Source organism: Myiozetetes cayanensis, unplaced genomic scaffold, assembly GCF_022539395.1.
Source record: "Myiozetetes cayanensis isolate MyiCay16 unplaced genomic scaffold, myiCay2020 scf19, whole genome shotgun sequence".
In the NCBI taxonomy this organism is placed as follows: domain Eukaryota; kingdom Metazoa; phylum Chordata; class Aves; order Passeriformes; family Tyrannidae; genus Myiozetetes; species Myiozetetes cayanensis.
In genome coordinates this window covers 4,035,464-4,052,157 of record NW_026087400.1, presented here as the reverse complement: position 1 = coordinate 4,052,157, position 16,694 = coordinate 4,035,464, and the positions used below count along the sequence as shown (strand labels likewise).

At 59.6% G+C, this 16,694-nt stretch overlaps 1 protein-coding gene across 1 annotated transcript; it reads left to right on the top strand.

The window, feature by feature from the left end:
• Positions 1-248: 248 nt before the first annotated feature.
• RGS19 (regulator of G protein signaling 19) lies at positions 249-15,805 on the top strand. Its single transcript, XM_050314147.1, has 6 exons — positions 249-316; positions 11,863-12,002; positions 12,165-12,301; positions 14,176-14,250; positions 14,359-14,593; positions 15,167-15,805. Exons 3-6 carry the CDS (start codon positions 12,201-12,203, stop codon positions 15,353-15,355), a joined length of 600 nt encoding a protein of 199 aa, XP_050170104.1. The 5' UTR covers positions 249-316; positions 11,863-12,002; positions 12,165-12,200; the 3' UTR covers positions 15,356-15,805.
• Positions 15,806-16,694: the final 889 nt, after the last annotated feature.

Sequence of the window (16,694 nt, the reverse complement as noted above, 5' to 3'; positions counted from 1 at the left end):
GAGGCTGGTGCTGGGTGCCCATGCGGGCACCGTGGCTGTGCGCGGTGTGGGTGTGGGATCGTGTGTGTGTGTCTCCCTCTCTCTCTCCCCCTCTCTCTCGTGTGTGTGCGTGTGCTGTGTGTGCCGTGAGGAAGTGCCAGGGCTGCAATCGCTTTCGGAAGTGGCCGGCGGGGCCGGGCCGGAGCCTGCGCAGTGCCGGCGCCGCCGCCGCTCCGCTCCCGCTGCCGCTCCCTCTCCCTCCGGTGCCCAGCCCGGCGGCAGCGCAGCGGCGGCGCCCGGGGGCGGCGGCGGCGGCGGCGGCGCGGATGCCCGGCCCGTGAGTACCCCGCGCCCCGGACCGGGGATGCCGCGGATGGGGCGGGGAGAGGAGGGGGGCACACAGACGCACACACACACATACACTCACACACACACACACACGCGTGCCCATCGCCCCTTGCCTCGCCCGGTGCCCAGCCCAGCCTCGCTCCCCCGGCGGACCCCGCTCTGCCCACCCCCTCCTTCTCTGCGCGCTCCCGGGCATCCTCCTTCCTCCTGCACGGCTTCCCCCACCCCACCCCCCCAACACGCACCGAGCCCCGCGGAGGATGGAGAGCCCTGCCTCTGTGTGTGTGTGTATGTGTCTGTCTGTCTGTCCGTGCGTCCGTGTGTCCGGCTGCTGCCTGTCACCGGCCCCGTGTGCGAGCGCTGGGGCGGGGGGATGCTCCGTGGGGACCGGCCGGCGAGGCGGGGGGGACCCCGAGCTCCGAGCAGGGAGCGGGCACTCCCCGCCGCATCCCCCCGGGGGAGGGCAGGGCTCCTGCCAGGAGAAGGAGGAGGAGGATGGAGAGGGGGAAGGAGGGGGGCACTCTCCAGCCGCAGGGCCGGCTGCACCGGGGTTTGCCCAGCCCGGGGCGGAGGTTGCAGGGAGGATCTCCCCCGGAGGCCTCCCCGGCTCTCCTGCACCCACAGGTGGGTGCCAGGGCGGCGCCGGAGCATCCACGCAGGGATGGCCAGGCAGGTTCGCTGCCCATGCAGCTCACTGTTCGCCCATGCAGAGGGTGCTGAGCCTCCTCAGGGCAATGGGGAGCCCTGACCTGGCCGTCCAGGGCTCGGGGAGCACCGGGGCTGGGAGAGGTTGGCTGAGGTCAGGGCAGGCGTGAGCTCAGGTCCCCGCCGTGTCCTCCAGCAGTGGCATGGCCAAGAGTTGGCCAGAGGGACCTGCCTCGGTGGTGCCTGGGACACGGCTGTCCCCCACTGGGACGTGACATGCAACCATCACCCAACACGAGCCCATCACGTGGGCAGCGTCGCGGGATGCCACGGCTTGGCGCCGTGTTCCCGCAGCCGAGGGATGGAGAGGTCCAGGCGCGGCCACCGGAGCTGCTCCGCCTGTGGATCGCTGTGCGTGCGTCCCTGGGCACGGAGAGGTTCCCTCGGGAAGCTCCCTCTCCCCGCCACTTCCATGAGGCTGCTCTGGCACGGATCCATGGCCTTATTTAAGAAACTAAACAAAAAGTGTGAAGCGAGTGGGAGGGATTCCCCTGCTTCGAGGGGAGTTCATTCCCCTCTGCATGCATCTCCATCCCTGTCAATAGACACACTCATCCCGTGTCACGCTGGATGAGCGAAGCCGTGGCACTTGCTGGCCTGTTGGATATGGTTTTCTTTGGGAAAACGGGTCGCCCCAGTGGGCACATATTTCAGAGTATCTCCCAAGGGAGAGCGCCACATCAGATTTCCCTACAAGGATTTTAGCTGCTCCGCATCAGCCCTTCCCCACAAATGACTCAAGCCACTAATCAAAATACAGTCGTGTTCTTCAGCAATTAAACAAACTCCACCTCGCAGGATTATAGTGGAGAAGCAGGAGTTTAGTGACAGGAATACAACTCAATCAGGGTGCAGGCCCGGCTTGATATTGTTATTAAAAAAAAGAAGGAACCGAAGGCAAATAATCGGATAATTCGACTCAAACCCAGAAAGGGTAAGGGAGAAAAATACCTTGGTGGGGTAGTTAGTGCTGAGTCTGCCCAAGGTGCTGGAGCAGCACATCCCAGCCGCCTCTGGAAGTGCATCATCTCCCATCTTTGCTGAGCTTTGGTTCTAGACTCACTTTTATGATTGGTCTTGGGCTCCAGCATCAAGTTTCAGCTGGGCTGGTATGAAGGGGGTGCTCAGGGCTCTTCCTTGTGAGCAACAGGTCCACACTGGCAAAGAAGCAACTGTGTCATTCCTCAACCTCTGTGGAGTGTGAGCTTGAGCTGGTGTGGCTTTTCCTCCTTTTTTTCCACATTTTTATCCTCTGGGTAAAATATAATTTTGGAAAGTCAGCTGAAGGGGAGGTAAGAGCCACGCTTGGTGCTGGTGTCACTCCTGAGCCATCCTACAGTCTACCCTACCTTTCCCCTCCTGCTCCTCCTGCTCCTTGGATCAGTTCCTGCACCACCTCCCTGGCCATGCCTGAGCACCCCAAAAAAAAGCAGAGTGGCCAGGGCAGAGCAAGGCCAGCAGGCATCACTGCTGGCATGCCACATGCTCTCAGGGTTTGGCATGCTGGGCTCTGGTGTGGAATAACAGCAGATTCCAGGTGATCCAGTGCCCATGGCCTTCGCCGAGACATCCTATTGCTAAGTTCCTTATTCATCTGCACATCTCTCTGCATTTCCTTTACAGAAGCTGTTCAGAGAGGGGGAGATATGAAGACAGGTTTTTATATACACTATTTCATAGCTACCTCCTATTCTGGGGAGAGGAAAAGATCTTGGACCTTATCAGTTGTTATTTGCATCGCCCAATGTGTTACAACACGGGTTTTGCCTGTAGGGAGTACAGGATAGGTGAAGAACACCTGACATTTTCTGTGGTGTGAGAAGGGAAAGAACTGAACTTGCAGGGACTCCAAGCACCCTGTCACAGACTGGGAAGCAGCTCTGAGGTGCCATCACTGCCCCTGCTCTGGCAGCTCAGGGAACAGGCATCCAGCCCCACAGGCATCTCCCTATTCACACCATTCCGGTCCAGCGCCACACAAGCCTCCTTCAGCTCATTCCTATCAGTGTTGGGCTCAGCCAGCCCATCTCCTTCCCCAGCTGCTTCTCCATGGCTTGCCCCATGTAGCACAGGGGTGGTGACCTGCAGAAAGCCCCGAATCCTCACTTGCCATCCAAAAGTGTGATGGTAACTCCAATAACCCCACCGGCTGGCTCTCCCCTCTACACCCACAGGTTTGAGGACATCCATAACTTTTCACTGGGATAGAACATCTTAAATCCAGCTGTGCATGCTCTGTAGGAGGCATTGGCTGTGCTGGTCCACGAGGCATGGGGTGAGTTCCCTGTGGCACTGCCCACTCTGCTCGGGAGCTGCTGGGACCTGGGGACAGAGGAACTGGTGGCTTTGGGGTAAAACTATAGTGAAGGCAGAATCCTGGCTCTGTCTGGATCCTGACTGCTGTGTAAAACAAGGCAGCAACCCTGGAGTTCTGATCGACCTTTCACCCTTCTGCGAAAGCACTCCCTGGGAGCGTGGAGAATTATGTTATTTCTGTTATTTTTGGCAGGAAATCCACTGGGTTCCTTCTTCAAAGGGGACCACTAACAAAACCCCTGCCTGTGATTTTTCCCCCTCCCCAGTCACTGTGGTGGGCATGGAGGGTGATGCCCCAGCCCACCCCATCGGCTCCTCCGGGTCTGTGTGACCTCAGCCATCCCAGATTAGTGTACCAGGAGAGACCGGGGAGCAACTCTGCCACTCACCCATCCTGCAAAAGCTCCTGCCCTTGGCCATTTCGTGGAAGCAGAGATTTAACCAGGGGGAGGGTGGAGCAGCAATGAAAACAACAACAAAGACCTTTGGGGTTCAGCTTTACCATTCATCTTAGACATGGAAAAAAGGGGGTTTCCTGACAGCAGGAAAATGTATGGTTGAGTTTTAGAACAAGCCACCCTTCCAGTTCTCTAACCACTTGGAAACAGCCTCGGTTGACCTTTTCAGGGCTCTTAACTCCAGCTGTGGAGACCTGCTGGGTTTGGGGGCCCAGGTTTGCCACACTCCAGACTCGCTTGTCAGCACTTGCCTACTCTGAAGGCAGAAACACTGTGGAGGCTCAGGCAACAACAGGGTGGGCACAGGGGATCTACACAGCCCCCAGCATCCCTGTGGATGGCCATGGCTCTGGGTGCAGGGGACAGGCTGTGGGTGCATTGGCAGCTTGCTCCCAAAGCTGGAGGTACTACTGGTTCTGTCTAGAGGGGTCAGCAAAGGAGTTTGGGGTGAGGGCTTGGGTTTTCCAGTTCCCCCCAGCTCCTGCAGGCTTGAACCCAACCAGGGCTGCAGTTTCCTCTGGCAGAAGGTGAATGCCCAAGTAGCATTTCAGGGCAAAGGGCAGGAGGAGAGCAAACAGGTACATATTGGCATTAGCAGGCAGGAGTCCTGGAAAAGGAAAGGAAAGCTTCACGCTAGCCTGGAAAAAAACAAGGAAAGATCCTGCCTGAGCACCTGGTGTGGGTTTCCCCACAGGGAGAGAGCTGACAAAGGGGATTTGGGGCCAGGGAAATGTATTGCTGTGATAGCAGTGCATGTTCTCTGACAGTACTCGAACCCTGTAGCATCCCCGGGGCTCGGGGAAGGGCATCTCTCACTGGCATCCCCTGCAAGGCCCATTCCTTCCATCTGAGCCCAGAATGCCTGCAATGGGCATCCACCATGGCCAGACTCCTGCACCCCAGCCGTTTTCTGCAGCTCTGTCTGGCAGCAGTGGGATGCAGCAGCTGCACTGCCTGGCACTGCCCCAGGGCCAGGGGCCACCTCTGTGACATGAGGCCACACAGGGTGACAGTGCTTCCTTCCTCCCCGCTCTGCCAGCTCCTCCCCAGGGTGACAGAGCTGAGCCCTGCCATCATTCTTCCCCTTTGGTTGGGGTTTAAAGAACCAGGGCAGCCGGTCTCAGAGGACACAAATTGCTGACAGTGCTCCCTGTTCCTTCTCACAGCCGGGGCAGGGCAGAGCCTCACTGCTGTCCTGGCACTGTGATCACAGCACAGGGGTCACTTGTGACCCTTGGGATGCTCCAGAACTTGAGACAGGGCATCAGGTCACCAGATGCCCATTACCCTGGGTATTTACCTGCAGGATGGTCTCCTAGGAGGCTCATCCTGCAGTCCCCACTGTTTTAACATAGGATCAAAGTCTGATGCGGGAGGAAGTTTTCTGGTGCAAGTGAAAGCTCAACTCTGCAAGCTCTGGTCCGGGGACCCGTGGTGGCACTGGGGCTGGGCCTAGGCACTCACCAGAGAGGAGTGACACCTGCCTGAAGGCAGACCTCAGAAGGCAGCAGCACCTGCAGCTGCCCAGGCAAATAAACCATGGTGGGCAAATGCCCCGGGGTGCAGCATTTGGGAGATGCTGCCCCTTGTCCCCAGCCGTCCTGCTGGTATGGCCCCGGCCTGGCCGGTCCCTCTGCTGGTTGAGCCAGCTGCTGGTCTCAGCCCTGCCCTGACCACATCAATGCCACGCAGGGCCACGCTTTGGGCAGGGAGTGTGGCTGGAGAGCAGGGCCAGACCTGTCCTTGGCGTGGTCAGACCCACCTCCTGCCTGTGCCAGCACACACTCCCAAACCACCTCATGCCCAGATGGTGCCTCCCATGCAGGGCTCCGGATGCAGCCGGCGGGATTTGGTCTCATGCTGGGGCTTGGGGGGAAAATCAGTTGCATTGGGAGGTCTGGGAGCCATGGTAAGTGAGCTCTTTGGTTCAGCATTTCCCTGTGTCCCTCCTTTTCATCCCAATCCCACCTTGATTCTCCATCTGGTTCCTTGTTTCCTTGAAAGGTGCAATTCCTCGTAGTATCCTCAGTCATCCTAGCACCCCTCCTAGAACCCTTATCCTCCAGATTACCACTGTCCCATGATCCCAGGGGGTCGTGATGCTGCCCACACTGCCATGTGCTGAGATAGGAACGTGCAGCTCCTGGTCTGGCAGCACCCCATGGACAGAGAACACCCCACCACCCACCCCGCTCAGCTCTCACCCCGGCTATGCCAATGCCATATCCCTCCCTTTTCTCTCCTCTTCCCCCCCATCAGCCACCAGGCTTCATCCAGACTGTTTAGCCCCTGCTGAGTATCGATCACTGATTTCTCCTTTCCCATGGATCATTTCTGAAGGCGGAACAGGCGTCTGCCTTAACGCCACAATACCTCTACTAATAGAAACATAGTTGTCAGGGCTTGCAGGCTTGCCTTATTAAACCATCCAGCTGATTGGGGCGGGTGCTATTTTTATGCTATAAAATAATCAACTCTGTTTCAGTGCCAAAGTTGGGGTCGGGGGGTGGGTGCTGGCAGCGCTGTGCTCGTCGTGCCACCCAGCAGCTGCTGTGCCAGGACAGAGCCACAGGTCTGTTCTGCTCAGCAGGTGCTGGAGAGGCTCATGTGGTCCTTATTGGAGGGCTCATGGTGGGATTTGGCTTGGAGGATGCTTGAGCAGAAGTGCACTGGGAGCAGAGGAGATGGTTGGTCTGGAGAAGGACACCATCCTGGCAGGAGAGGCGCCCATGGGGCAGTCAACCCTCACGGTGCAAAGGACCAGGGAAGATGTTGGGACACACTGCAGCATCTCGCAGTTCTCATTGGCAGGACCTGCCTTCCCAGTCTCTGGGAATGGCAGAAAAATCACTGCAGGGCAGAAGATCTCTCCAAAGGCATCCACTGGCTGCCGACACCTCCTCCACCCCGTGCGCGGGCACATCTGCGGCGTTATCAGTGCCACGCGCTCTCAGGGCAGTGAGGACATGGCAGGGTGCACCCACATGAGCATCACCCACCCCCTCATCCCAGCAGGACCCAGGGAGCCCACCCAGCCACTGGTGGGATCGCTGGCACTTCCACGCTGGTAGTATTGGGGTCAGCCCAGCCCCATCCCGCAGAGCCAGGGGGCTCAAGCCCTCAACCTCTTTAATCTTTTTTCGAGTAGATTGCTAAAGGGGGGGTTGAAAACGAGGTCTAAAAATAACTCCTAAAACTTCCTGTGCTGCTGGCAGGTGGCTGGGACAGGCTGTGGGGGCGGGAGGCAGCTGTGGGGCTCAGCAGCGGTGTCTCAGTGGTTACCCCGAGGGTAACCCCGGCTGAAAGGTCCTGGGAGGTGCCAGCCCCCTGTCACCCACCCTGACTGCCTGCTGGGCTGCCTCGCCTCTGATTGTTACTCGGTGGCTGGTTTCAGCCAAATTTGGCAGAGATCAGAGGTGCTGGGACCTCCTGGGAGAATGCCAGGGAGGGGGTGGGGAAGCTGCAGGCTGGGCTGAGCCCTTATTAGACACTGGAGAATCCAGCGGCGCGCGGGCGGCTGGGGAGGCCAAGCTCTCCTCGCGCTGATCCAGCGTGGCTGGTCTCACAGGTGATGGGTGTTTGCAGCTCCTCCCAGGCATGGAGAGGGGCTGGATCCGGCATTGCTTCCCACTGAGGCATCACTGGCCTGTGACAGGGACTTGGCCAGGGATGGTGTCTCTGCTAGCATTGGGGGTGTGTACATCACCCCCACCCAAATGATCTCTGTGGGGGTCTGTGATGAGCAGCAAAGCTGCCATCCCAGTTTTGACCCATAAAATATGAAGGGATATTCCTGGGGTGAGGAATGGCCAGAGGCAGCCAAAGAACAAAAGGTACAAAACTACCCTTGGTGCCAGTGAGCTTGGGGTGCCAGAGGCTTCCTCATGGGAGCGTGGCTGCATTCTGGCAGCCCCCAGCTCTCAGAGCTGGCCCTGCCTGGCAGCAGCAAACAGATTCCTGGAAAACCATCCGGGAAATAAATGAGGTTCAGGTGCCCTGAGAAGCAAAGCCCAGCTGAGCACCAGGTGAGCACCAGGTGGGCAGCAGCAAGGGCTGAGAGGTGATGGCAGAGGAAGGAGCTGCTGAAGCAGAGGGTGACTTTGGGGTGATGAGGACGTTTCTATCCAGATGCTGCCGTTGTCCCCATCTGGACGTTTCCGTCTAGATGGGATGGAAACGTCCAGATGGGGACAACGGCAGCACAGGTGCCTTGGGTTTTGGGTGCCAGTGGTTGCAGACTTAGAAAGAGAGGAGATAACAGCCCGAGTCCCTGGGAAGGCAAGGGAGGCAAGCGGCTGAGCCTAACAGAGCACTGGGGCGAGCTGATAGTGGGCACATGCCACAGCCCCAGGGGAGTGTGGGGGAGGTGCCATCGTCCCCCTTCCTCTTTCTCTCGTTTTCTCCCCTTTTCCACCTGTGGTGAGACCGTGGGAGTGAGGGGCAGCCGCCAGCAGAGACCACAAGGGGTGTTGATCGCTGGTGTGTGCTGGGACTGGAGCGTCCTCCGCCCACAGCAATGCCGAGGGTGAATTTAATCAAGAAAACAGAGGTTGGGCATCTGATTTCTCTCTCTTCTGTTTCTTTTTTTTTTTTTTTTCCTGAAGAGGAAAAAAACCAAACAACTTTGTTTGTGAGTCACTCTTGGCGGAGGGAGCGGGGCTGCACTCTGTGCGGCAGGCTGGCACATCCCACCTCACACGGACGAGGCTGCCGGGAGACACTGCCGGCCACTCTGACTCAGCCCACCCTCAGGCACAGCCCTTTGCCTCAATGCCCACCTCGCTGCCGGTGTCTGCACCCCACGGGCAGTGCCATAGGCACCGGGGACACCGGTGGGAAGCACTGTTGCTTTGAAGTAGCCTCGGCTGGTCACCAAGAACCAGCCCATGTCCACCCTGGGGACATATCCTTGCCAGTCTCTCCTTGGCAGAGCTGCTTCCTTGGTCATGGGGTTGTTCCAGCACCAGCATGCCAGGGTTATCTCTGAGATGCCGCTGTCAGTGCCAGTCCTGGCTGGGAAGCCCTCGTGCCTGTGGTAGCTGCCGGATCCATCCAAGGGCTGGGAAGCAGGAGGCTGACCTAGCAGCAAGAGGCTGAGCTGGCTCAGCCACTGGTGGGACCCACTCCTGCCCTGTCAGGACTGGTGGCCTGTGATGGAGCAGCAAGGAGAGCAGCCGGGCTGGGCCGGGGCTTTCCCAAAAAAGGCCTGAACTCTACAGTTGAGTTTGCCACTTCCCTTACCACTCCCTTTCCTGTGAGAGGATGTGTTCGGCCGCTTTTCTTTTCTCTTTCTCTCTTCTTTTCTCCCCCACCTCCCTGCCCGCAGATCCGGCGCTCCTGGCAATGCCACACGCCCCCTGAGCTGGCCGGGGTCACCCTGGCTGGCACCCGCCGCCACCACGGGATGGCCAGGCTGCAGGTACGGACACGGCACGGCAGGTCCCCCCACACTGCCCTGCCCTCCCAGCACGGGGGTCAGTGCAGGCTGTGCTGGGGGTGCCCCTGCACCCAGGTGGGCACTGGTTTGTGCCCCACACTGCAGAGGTGGGGGTGGCTGGAGGGGGATGAAGCACTGCTCAGGGCTCCAGCCCTGGCCAGGGTGCTGGGGGAATGTGGGGTGCGTGGAGAAGTATCATCCTCAGGGCCAGTATTTGCCATCACTTTGGTGTGGGCTGCCTGGGCACCACAACGCCACAGTTCCCACTGCAGCTGGCACAGGGTGACTTTGGCGTCTGCTTTGCCTGAGGTGAGCAGGGCACAGCGTGCTTTGTGTGCAGGTGAATGGGATAGAGCTGTCCTGGCACCTCGGCAAGGCCATGTGGGAGGTTTCCCTTTAACAGCGATTTTGGGGAAGGTTCGTCTTGTCTGATTGTGTGGTGGGGTCCCGTCTGCATTTGGCGAGAGGACAGTGTGGTGCCAGACTCGTGGGCATGTCCCAGGCGCATGAGTTGGCACAGCCGAGGGAAACTGGGACTCCCAGGCTCATGGGGGCCTCAGGGAGCTCAGCGAGGGAGGCTTTTGGGGCGTCCCTTCTTCTCTCTGTGGGGAAACAGTCGCCTTTTTGTCATCCTTCCTCTTTTTGCAGCCTCGTGCGCATGCCCTCGTCTTCCCTCCGGCACTCACAGGCTCTGCCACCCGCCAGGACTTCCCTATCTGCTGGCCCTGGCAGCCCCACGGGGGTGGCTGGCACCAGGGCAGCTGGTAACAGTCCCATGGCACACGGCCCCCGCCGACGTGGTGAGGTGGGGTGTGTTGTGAGTGTCGAGGGGGGCACAGACGGTGCTGGGAAACCATCCCTGCAAATCTGGAGCGTGATGCCAGTGCCCTTCAGTGCCAGTCAGAATGTGCTGGCATTGCCCTTTAGTGCCAGTCCAGATGTGCTGGTGCCAGCATCGCCTCTTGGTGCCATGGGACAGAGTTCCTTTGAAGCCCCACAGCTCCCTCCTCCCTGTTCCCTGTGGCACAGCCCACGCAGTCGAGATGGCCCTGGGTGTGTGCCTCGGCATCCACGACGGGCTTATCCTGCTCCTGGCAGGGTGCTGAGTGCACCCTTCGGCATGGGGAGGGGAGGCTCCATACAGAGGGATGGTGCCCAGTCCTGCTGCCTCTCCAGGGTGTGTTGGCTCAGCCCCTTGCAGGTCAGCTCCGGCCACGGAGTGAAGCAAAGTACCTGGGAGTCCCCCAGAGCAAAGCCACACGCTGGCCTCACATGCCTGTACCTCAGTCACTCCCAGTCCTCCCATTGCACACCCAAGGGCCATGGCAGAGCCAGGGTGGGCTGGGAAGGAGCAGGGTTTTCCCAGCCTTCAAGGTTTCCTCCTGCTCAACCCATTCCCACAGTCTCGACACCAGTTGCTGTCATTGGTGCCGCAGCCCCGGCAGCACCGAGTGCCTTGGGGTGAGCTGTGGAATGTGGGAGGGCAGCAGGAAGGAGGGTGCCAGGGGTGGAAGAGGGTTGGGCCAGGGGGAGCAAAGGAAAGGGAAAAAGCGGGGAGTTAAATGGACCTGAGGGCAGCAGAGGGTGAGAGGGAGCAGAGCTGCTGCTGAACTGGGCGACAAAGTCACAGCCATCCTGCCAGCACTCGGGGCTATAAATAGGGACAATTGGAGTGAAACACAGACTCTCTCCTTTTTCGTTCCTGCAGGAGCACTGGGAGGGTTTGTGAGGGCCCGGGAAAATGCTGCTGGGTGATGGCCATGCTGGGACAGGGGGGGCCACACTGCCAGGACTCAGTGGGGGTTCTGGGGACAGCTCTGTCCCCAGCTGGGACCCACACCCTGGCTCTGTTCCCCTGCTGAGTCCACAGCAGGACTCAGACTTGAGGTGATGAGACCTGGGGCAGCTCAAAGTGGGGATGCTGGGGCTGAGATGTCTGGGGGTCTGCCTGCCTGTTGGCCCTGCTCCCATTCCTTCCTTCTGACAGGGAACAGACTGATTGCTGCCCATCACCCTTGGCAGGGCACAGAGAGGCAGAGCCAGCTGTGCCCGTGTCCTCACCACTGCCCACGCAGAGGTGGGTGCTGAGCCCAGTGCCCAGCATTGCTCCTGCCCAGGAGCATCCCTGCTCCAGGCTGAGCAAGCAGTGCAGGCAGGGGCCATAGGATAAGGTTTGGTTTAACACTGGGAGCTGTGAAAACTCCCCACCACCACCCCATTTCCTTCCACTCACATGATGTCGTGGAGTAGCTCCGACTTCCCCATCCCGTGCCTGAAGGCACCAGGGGGTCCAGCCACACTTCCCCACAGCACGAGGCACGGCCAGGGATGTGCAAGGCCAGCACTGAGCCCCACACCCTGCCCAGCCCCACTGCTGCCTGCAGCAGGCCCCACAGCATCCCCAAACCGTGGGAGGGGATCCCAGGCAGGGCAGGGGTCTGGCAAAGCATCTCCCTATGTGTTTCCTCTTCTACTTTCCTTCTGCCTTCCTTTTCCTGTGCTTTGCCTGCTGCCCTGCCCCAGCTCGCCACCTGCCCAGGGCTTTCCTTGGCACGGAGCAGCCCCTGAGCGCTCAAGGCTGGCGGTTCCACTGAAGTAACGTGGTTCCTCTCCCCACAGGCTCCATCCAGGAGGCGGCAGGGACGTTAGCCGGGGGGTCTGGGCACGGCTCACCCGCAGGCTGGGAGGAGTGGAGAGCGGCACAACAGCCCCCAGAGCACGAACCGACCCCGTCCACCGTGTATGAGGCTGGGACGCAGGTGAGGGTGACTGACCCAGGGCCGGGGTGGCAAGCAGGGGCCAAAACTGAATCAGAGCAAGTCACTGCACAGGGGTGCCCCATGAACCTCTGTGTGCTTGCACGTGGTGGGGGCTGATTGTGGACAGCTCGCTCACCTGCTCCCTGCCCTCCTGCCTTCCAGTACGCAGGACCCGCGTCCGCAGAGACACCCCTTCCGATGTCCCGACATGAGACTTCTCCGACAACGGTGCAACCCGCCAGCAACCACCGCCCCAACGCCTGCTGCTTCTGCTGGTGCTGCTGCTGCAGCTGCTCATGGTACGTCCCACCCCAGCCCAGGCTCCTGTGGGGCCAGTGAGCATCGCCCACCCACCTCGTCATCCTTAATTCAGGGGTCCCGTAGGCAGCGGTGATCACAGAATCATAGGAAGGCTTGGGTTGGAAGGGATCTTAAAGACCATCCAGTTCCAGCCGTGTTCCATGAGCAGGGACACCTTGCACTGGACCAGGTTGCTCCAAGCCCTGTCCAACCTGGCCTTGAACATTTCCAGGGATGCAGGGATTGCACGAGTGTTGCTGCTCCTCTGTGCTTTGTGCAGCACCAAGTGCTTGGACGTGGCTCCTGCCCAAGCAGGCAGCCAGGTCTGAGGGAGATGGGGTCCCACAGCAGCCCCCACTGCTGGATTCTCTGCAGCCCAGGTGTAGCACCCATGCCATGGGCAGTGGGTGCAGGAGGGCAGCTGGGATGGAGCCAGCCCCACTCACTGAGCCTCCAGACTACTTGTGTGCTCATTGGGTTGGGAGCTGAGAGCAGAACAGGCATGTGGTTAGGCAGGTGTAAACTCCAGGTGCCCTGAAGCAGATGGGCATCAGTGGAACTGTGGCATGGGGCTCTCCCCAGCACAGAGCCCCAGTGAGCCTGAGCTGAGCCTGAGTGCACCATGACTCCTATCCATCAGCCAAATCTTTTAGAATACATAGAGCAGAAAGCAGCAGTGGGACCCCATGGTGCTGCACTGGTGGTCTCCAGGAAGGGATGTCTCTAGTCCATGTGAGCCCTCTGGGAAGCTCTGCCTTGGAGCAGAAGGTGCAGCATCCAGCCCTGCCCTTCCAGCACTACCCAAAGCCAAGGATTTAACCAGCTGCTTGCCTCCAGCTGTATCTCCTGTCCTCACTGAGGATCCACAGTTCCTTATTCTCTGGATAGCCCATCTGCTCTTCATCTTCAGCATCTGCTTGCTTAGAGATTGCTGATGGTTGCGGGCTTTGCAGCAGCTTTGGGCTTTATGGCCATTGAGAGCTGTGAGGAACAAACCCTGGAGCTGAACCCTGTGCATCTCCTTCCTGGACACTGCCCTGGGCTCAGTGGCATTTGGCCAAGGGCAATGTCCCTTCCCTGTGAGCAGAGATGGGACAGAATCCCAGGGAGGTTGCATCCTGTATCCCCTTCCCAGAGCAAGCAGTGCCGGGTGGCAGCCACGCTGGGGCTCAGGCACAGCAGGCAGCGAGCCCTGGGGGTGGCACAGGCAGGGACATGCCTGCAGCTTTGCCCACCCCAGCCGCCCACGCTGGGGCAGAGGTTTGCACAGTCAGTCCTGTGCGAGCAGCGAGGGACGGTGTCGCAAGCAGGAAGGGCTGTGGTCAGTGCCGGGCGCCAAAATTCAAGGGCCTGAGGGAAGTTGGTTGATGGCCGCTCTCCGCTTGTGCCACTGGCCCCCTGGGGGCTAGGGGCAGCGGGGACAAGGGACACCAGCATCTCCCAGCCCCACCACCTCCATCCCACGATCTGCCCTCGGGCTGAACCGGTGCTGGGGTGTCACCAATGGACCCTTGTTTATTTATTGGTGTGACAGTTCACAGCGGCTTTGCCGTGGGCTGATCCGGCACTGACCTCTGCCGGCTGCTGCGTCCACTCCGGCTCGGCTCAGTCCTGGCACACATCCCTGGCACGCAGCCCTGGCACGGGGCCCAGGCGGAGGAGCGGGAGCGGGGCCATGGCATTGCCGGAGCGCAGGGACACCCTCTCATGGTGACAGCAAAACTGCACGAGGGAGCCAGGGTGGCACCGGGGCAGTGGGTGAGGGGAGGGGATGGGTGGGGGATGCTGGTGCCCACAGAGGAGATTCAGGGGTCAAGGTGGGGGTCTGTGAGTGCCCCCAATGCCCCTGACTACCTTTCTGTCTCCCCGTTAGGAACGAGGACCGGGAGCGAGCATGGAGGGCATCCCGGGAGACCAAACTGGAGACCATCCCTAACTGTGAAGCGTGGTGAGTGCAGGGGCAGTGCCGTGGAGGGGGGAGCAGCATGGCACCGTCCCTTCTGCCCTCCCTGGCCAGCTGTAACGCTGTGTCCTTGCCTTCCCCTGGATCTGTCAGTGCCAAACCCACGCCGGAGGAGGTGCAGGGCTGGGCACAGTCTTTCGACAAGCTGATGAAGAGCCCGGCGGGGCGCAACGTCTTCCGGGAGTTTTTGCGGACTGAGTACAGCGAGGAGAACATGCTCTTCTGGCTGGCGTGTGAGGAGCTCAAAACCGAGTGCAACAAGCACACCATTGACGAGAAGGCCAGGATGATCTACGAGGATTACATCTCCATCCTCTCTCCCAAGGAGGTACGAGGCAGAGCCCCTGAGGGGGTGGCTCGGACTAAAATGAGGCTGGGGAGGATTCTTAGGGAGAGGGCTCTGTCCCAGCTGCCGCCACAGCCCTGTGACAGTTTGGGGATGAGTTTGGCAGGGTAACGGCAGTAGGGAGAGGAGCCTTGGCCCCGCAAAATCCTCAGGACGCAGCCGGCCGTGGGATCACAGGCCAGGTTGTGCTGCAGGGCCGAGACCTCACGAGGGCACCATCGGGCCGAGGAGATGCTGCTGCATCCCGGCCTGCGGCATCGCCGAAGTGGGAGCACCCAGGGCGGGAGCACCCCCACCCGCCTCCCTGTGCCCAGCTGGGGGACAAGGCAGGGGACCCAGAGAGCTCCCTGGTCCTCCCTGCAACCTTCCGTAAACCACCCCAGTTCTGGGGCCAGTATCACCCAGGATGGAGCTCACCGTGGTCTTCCCACGTCTGGCACACAGTGCTGTACTGATACTCAATTTCCCACGAGAGCTGGTGCAGGGGTGGGTGCTGGGTCTGGGGGCTCGTCCTTGGGTGTCCCCCAGCCCCCAATTTCTCTCCCTGCCGCCCAGGTGAGCCTGGACTCGCGGGTGCGGGAAGTCATCAACCGGAAGATGCAGGAGCCGTCCTCGCACACCTTCGACGACGCACAGCTCCAGATCTACACGCTGATGCACAGAGACTCCTACCCCCGCTTCCTGAACTCTGCCATATACAAATCGCTGCTCCAGAGCGTCTCCCACTCCTCCTCGGAGTCCTAAGGGCGCCCACCGGCCGCGGGGACACTGGTGGGGACACAGTGGCTGGGGGGCCTCGGTGCCTTCTCACCTCCGCCACCCTCCCTGCCGGCCCCCACGAAGTTTTTAGCTTTTTACCTATGAACTGTCTCCCCGGTGTCTGGGCCATGCTCCAGGACTGTCCCCGAGGCACAGCCCGGGCCAGCTCGTACTACTGAACCCCTGCCCCGTCCCCACCGCTGGCCGGAGCAAGCTGGGGGAGCTCATGGGAGAGCGCCTGGGACTCAGTTTCCCCCGCACCCTGTTTTGAAGAGGTCACTTTATCCCATCTCCACCACACCTCGGGACACGGCACATCCCCATTTCCCACCTGAGACCCAGCTGGGGACTGAGTTGGGTTTTTTTTTTTTTTTGAGGTGGGGGGGGAGGTCGATTGTTTTGTGTGTTTTGTTTTTTTTTTACTTTTAATTTTAAATGCTCTTTGGGTTGGCTTTTACTGGGGGACTCGAGGGGCGGGAGGGGGGTTTGACAAGTGTGTCTGTACATATAAAAACTTGTCAGGTTTACATCACTCGGTCTGTTTTAGGTGGCCCAAGGGGTGGGGGGCAGCACTGCAGCCTGTGTTCCTGTCAGATATGGATGGAGCAGAGGGCAGGGTTCTGAGGGGCCAGAAAAGACCGTGGGGATATGCTCAGCAGGTGGGCAGGGGGTACCCTACAGCTGCCTCCCCCACCAGTCCCCGTCATACATCAGCACTGCTCCAGCCCCAGAACATCACATGCCATCACCCTAAATCCAGAGCATGCTGCATCCTTGGTTCAGGGACCTGAGAAATAGGGAAAACACCTGTGCAGGTGTGGTTTGCTCTCCTGCAGAACCCACAGGCACCAGGAGCCCTGAGTGGCTGGCCCACATCTGCCCCACCTGGGGGGAGAAGGCCAGGGATCTGCCCTGGTCCCTTGGAAGCAGCTTGGCACCAAGCAGTGACCTGGGCTCCACCCAGGATGGGAAATGGCACAGGGAAGATACAGAATATCCATGTGTTTTTGTACAGCACAAGGAATGGTTTACTGGAGCCCCAGCACACAGGATTCAAACACGTCCGTCCCTGCCTTCCACGCTGAAATGAAGCCAATGCAAGGGTTTTGATGCTGGTCTTTTGCTTTTCCTGACCCACCACAGCAGTTTCCTATTTATCCACCCATTCCCCTCCTTCTCTCTTTGGCCCTTCCACAGAAAAAAGAGTACTGGTTCTTTTTACTGAAGATATTTTTTAAACAAACAAATTCTTTTAGCTTTTTTTTTTTTTCTTGTGGGGTGGTTGTTTTGTTGGGGTTTCTTTTTTTTTGGTTTCCTTCCTTCC

Excerpts from the sequence above, each read along its gene's own strand:
- RGS19 (XM_050314147.1), top strand. The coding sequence starts at position 12,201 with ATGTCCCGACATGAGACTTCTCCGACAACGGTGCAACCCGCCAGCAAC. Across the intron at positions 12,302-14,175 it reads TGCTGCTGCAGCTGCTCATG|GAACGAGGACCGGGAGCGAG; the intron begins GTACGTCCCACC and ends TCTCCCCGTTAG. Across the intron at positions 14,251-14,358 it reads ATCCCTAACTGTGAAGCGTG|TGCCAAACCCACGCCGGAGG; the intron begins GTGAGTGCAGGG and ends TGGATCTGTCAG.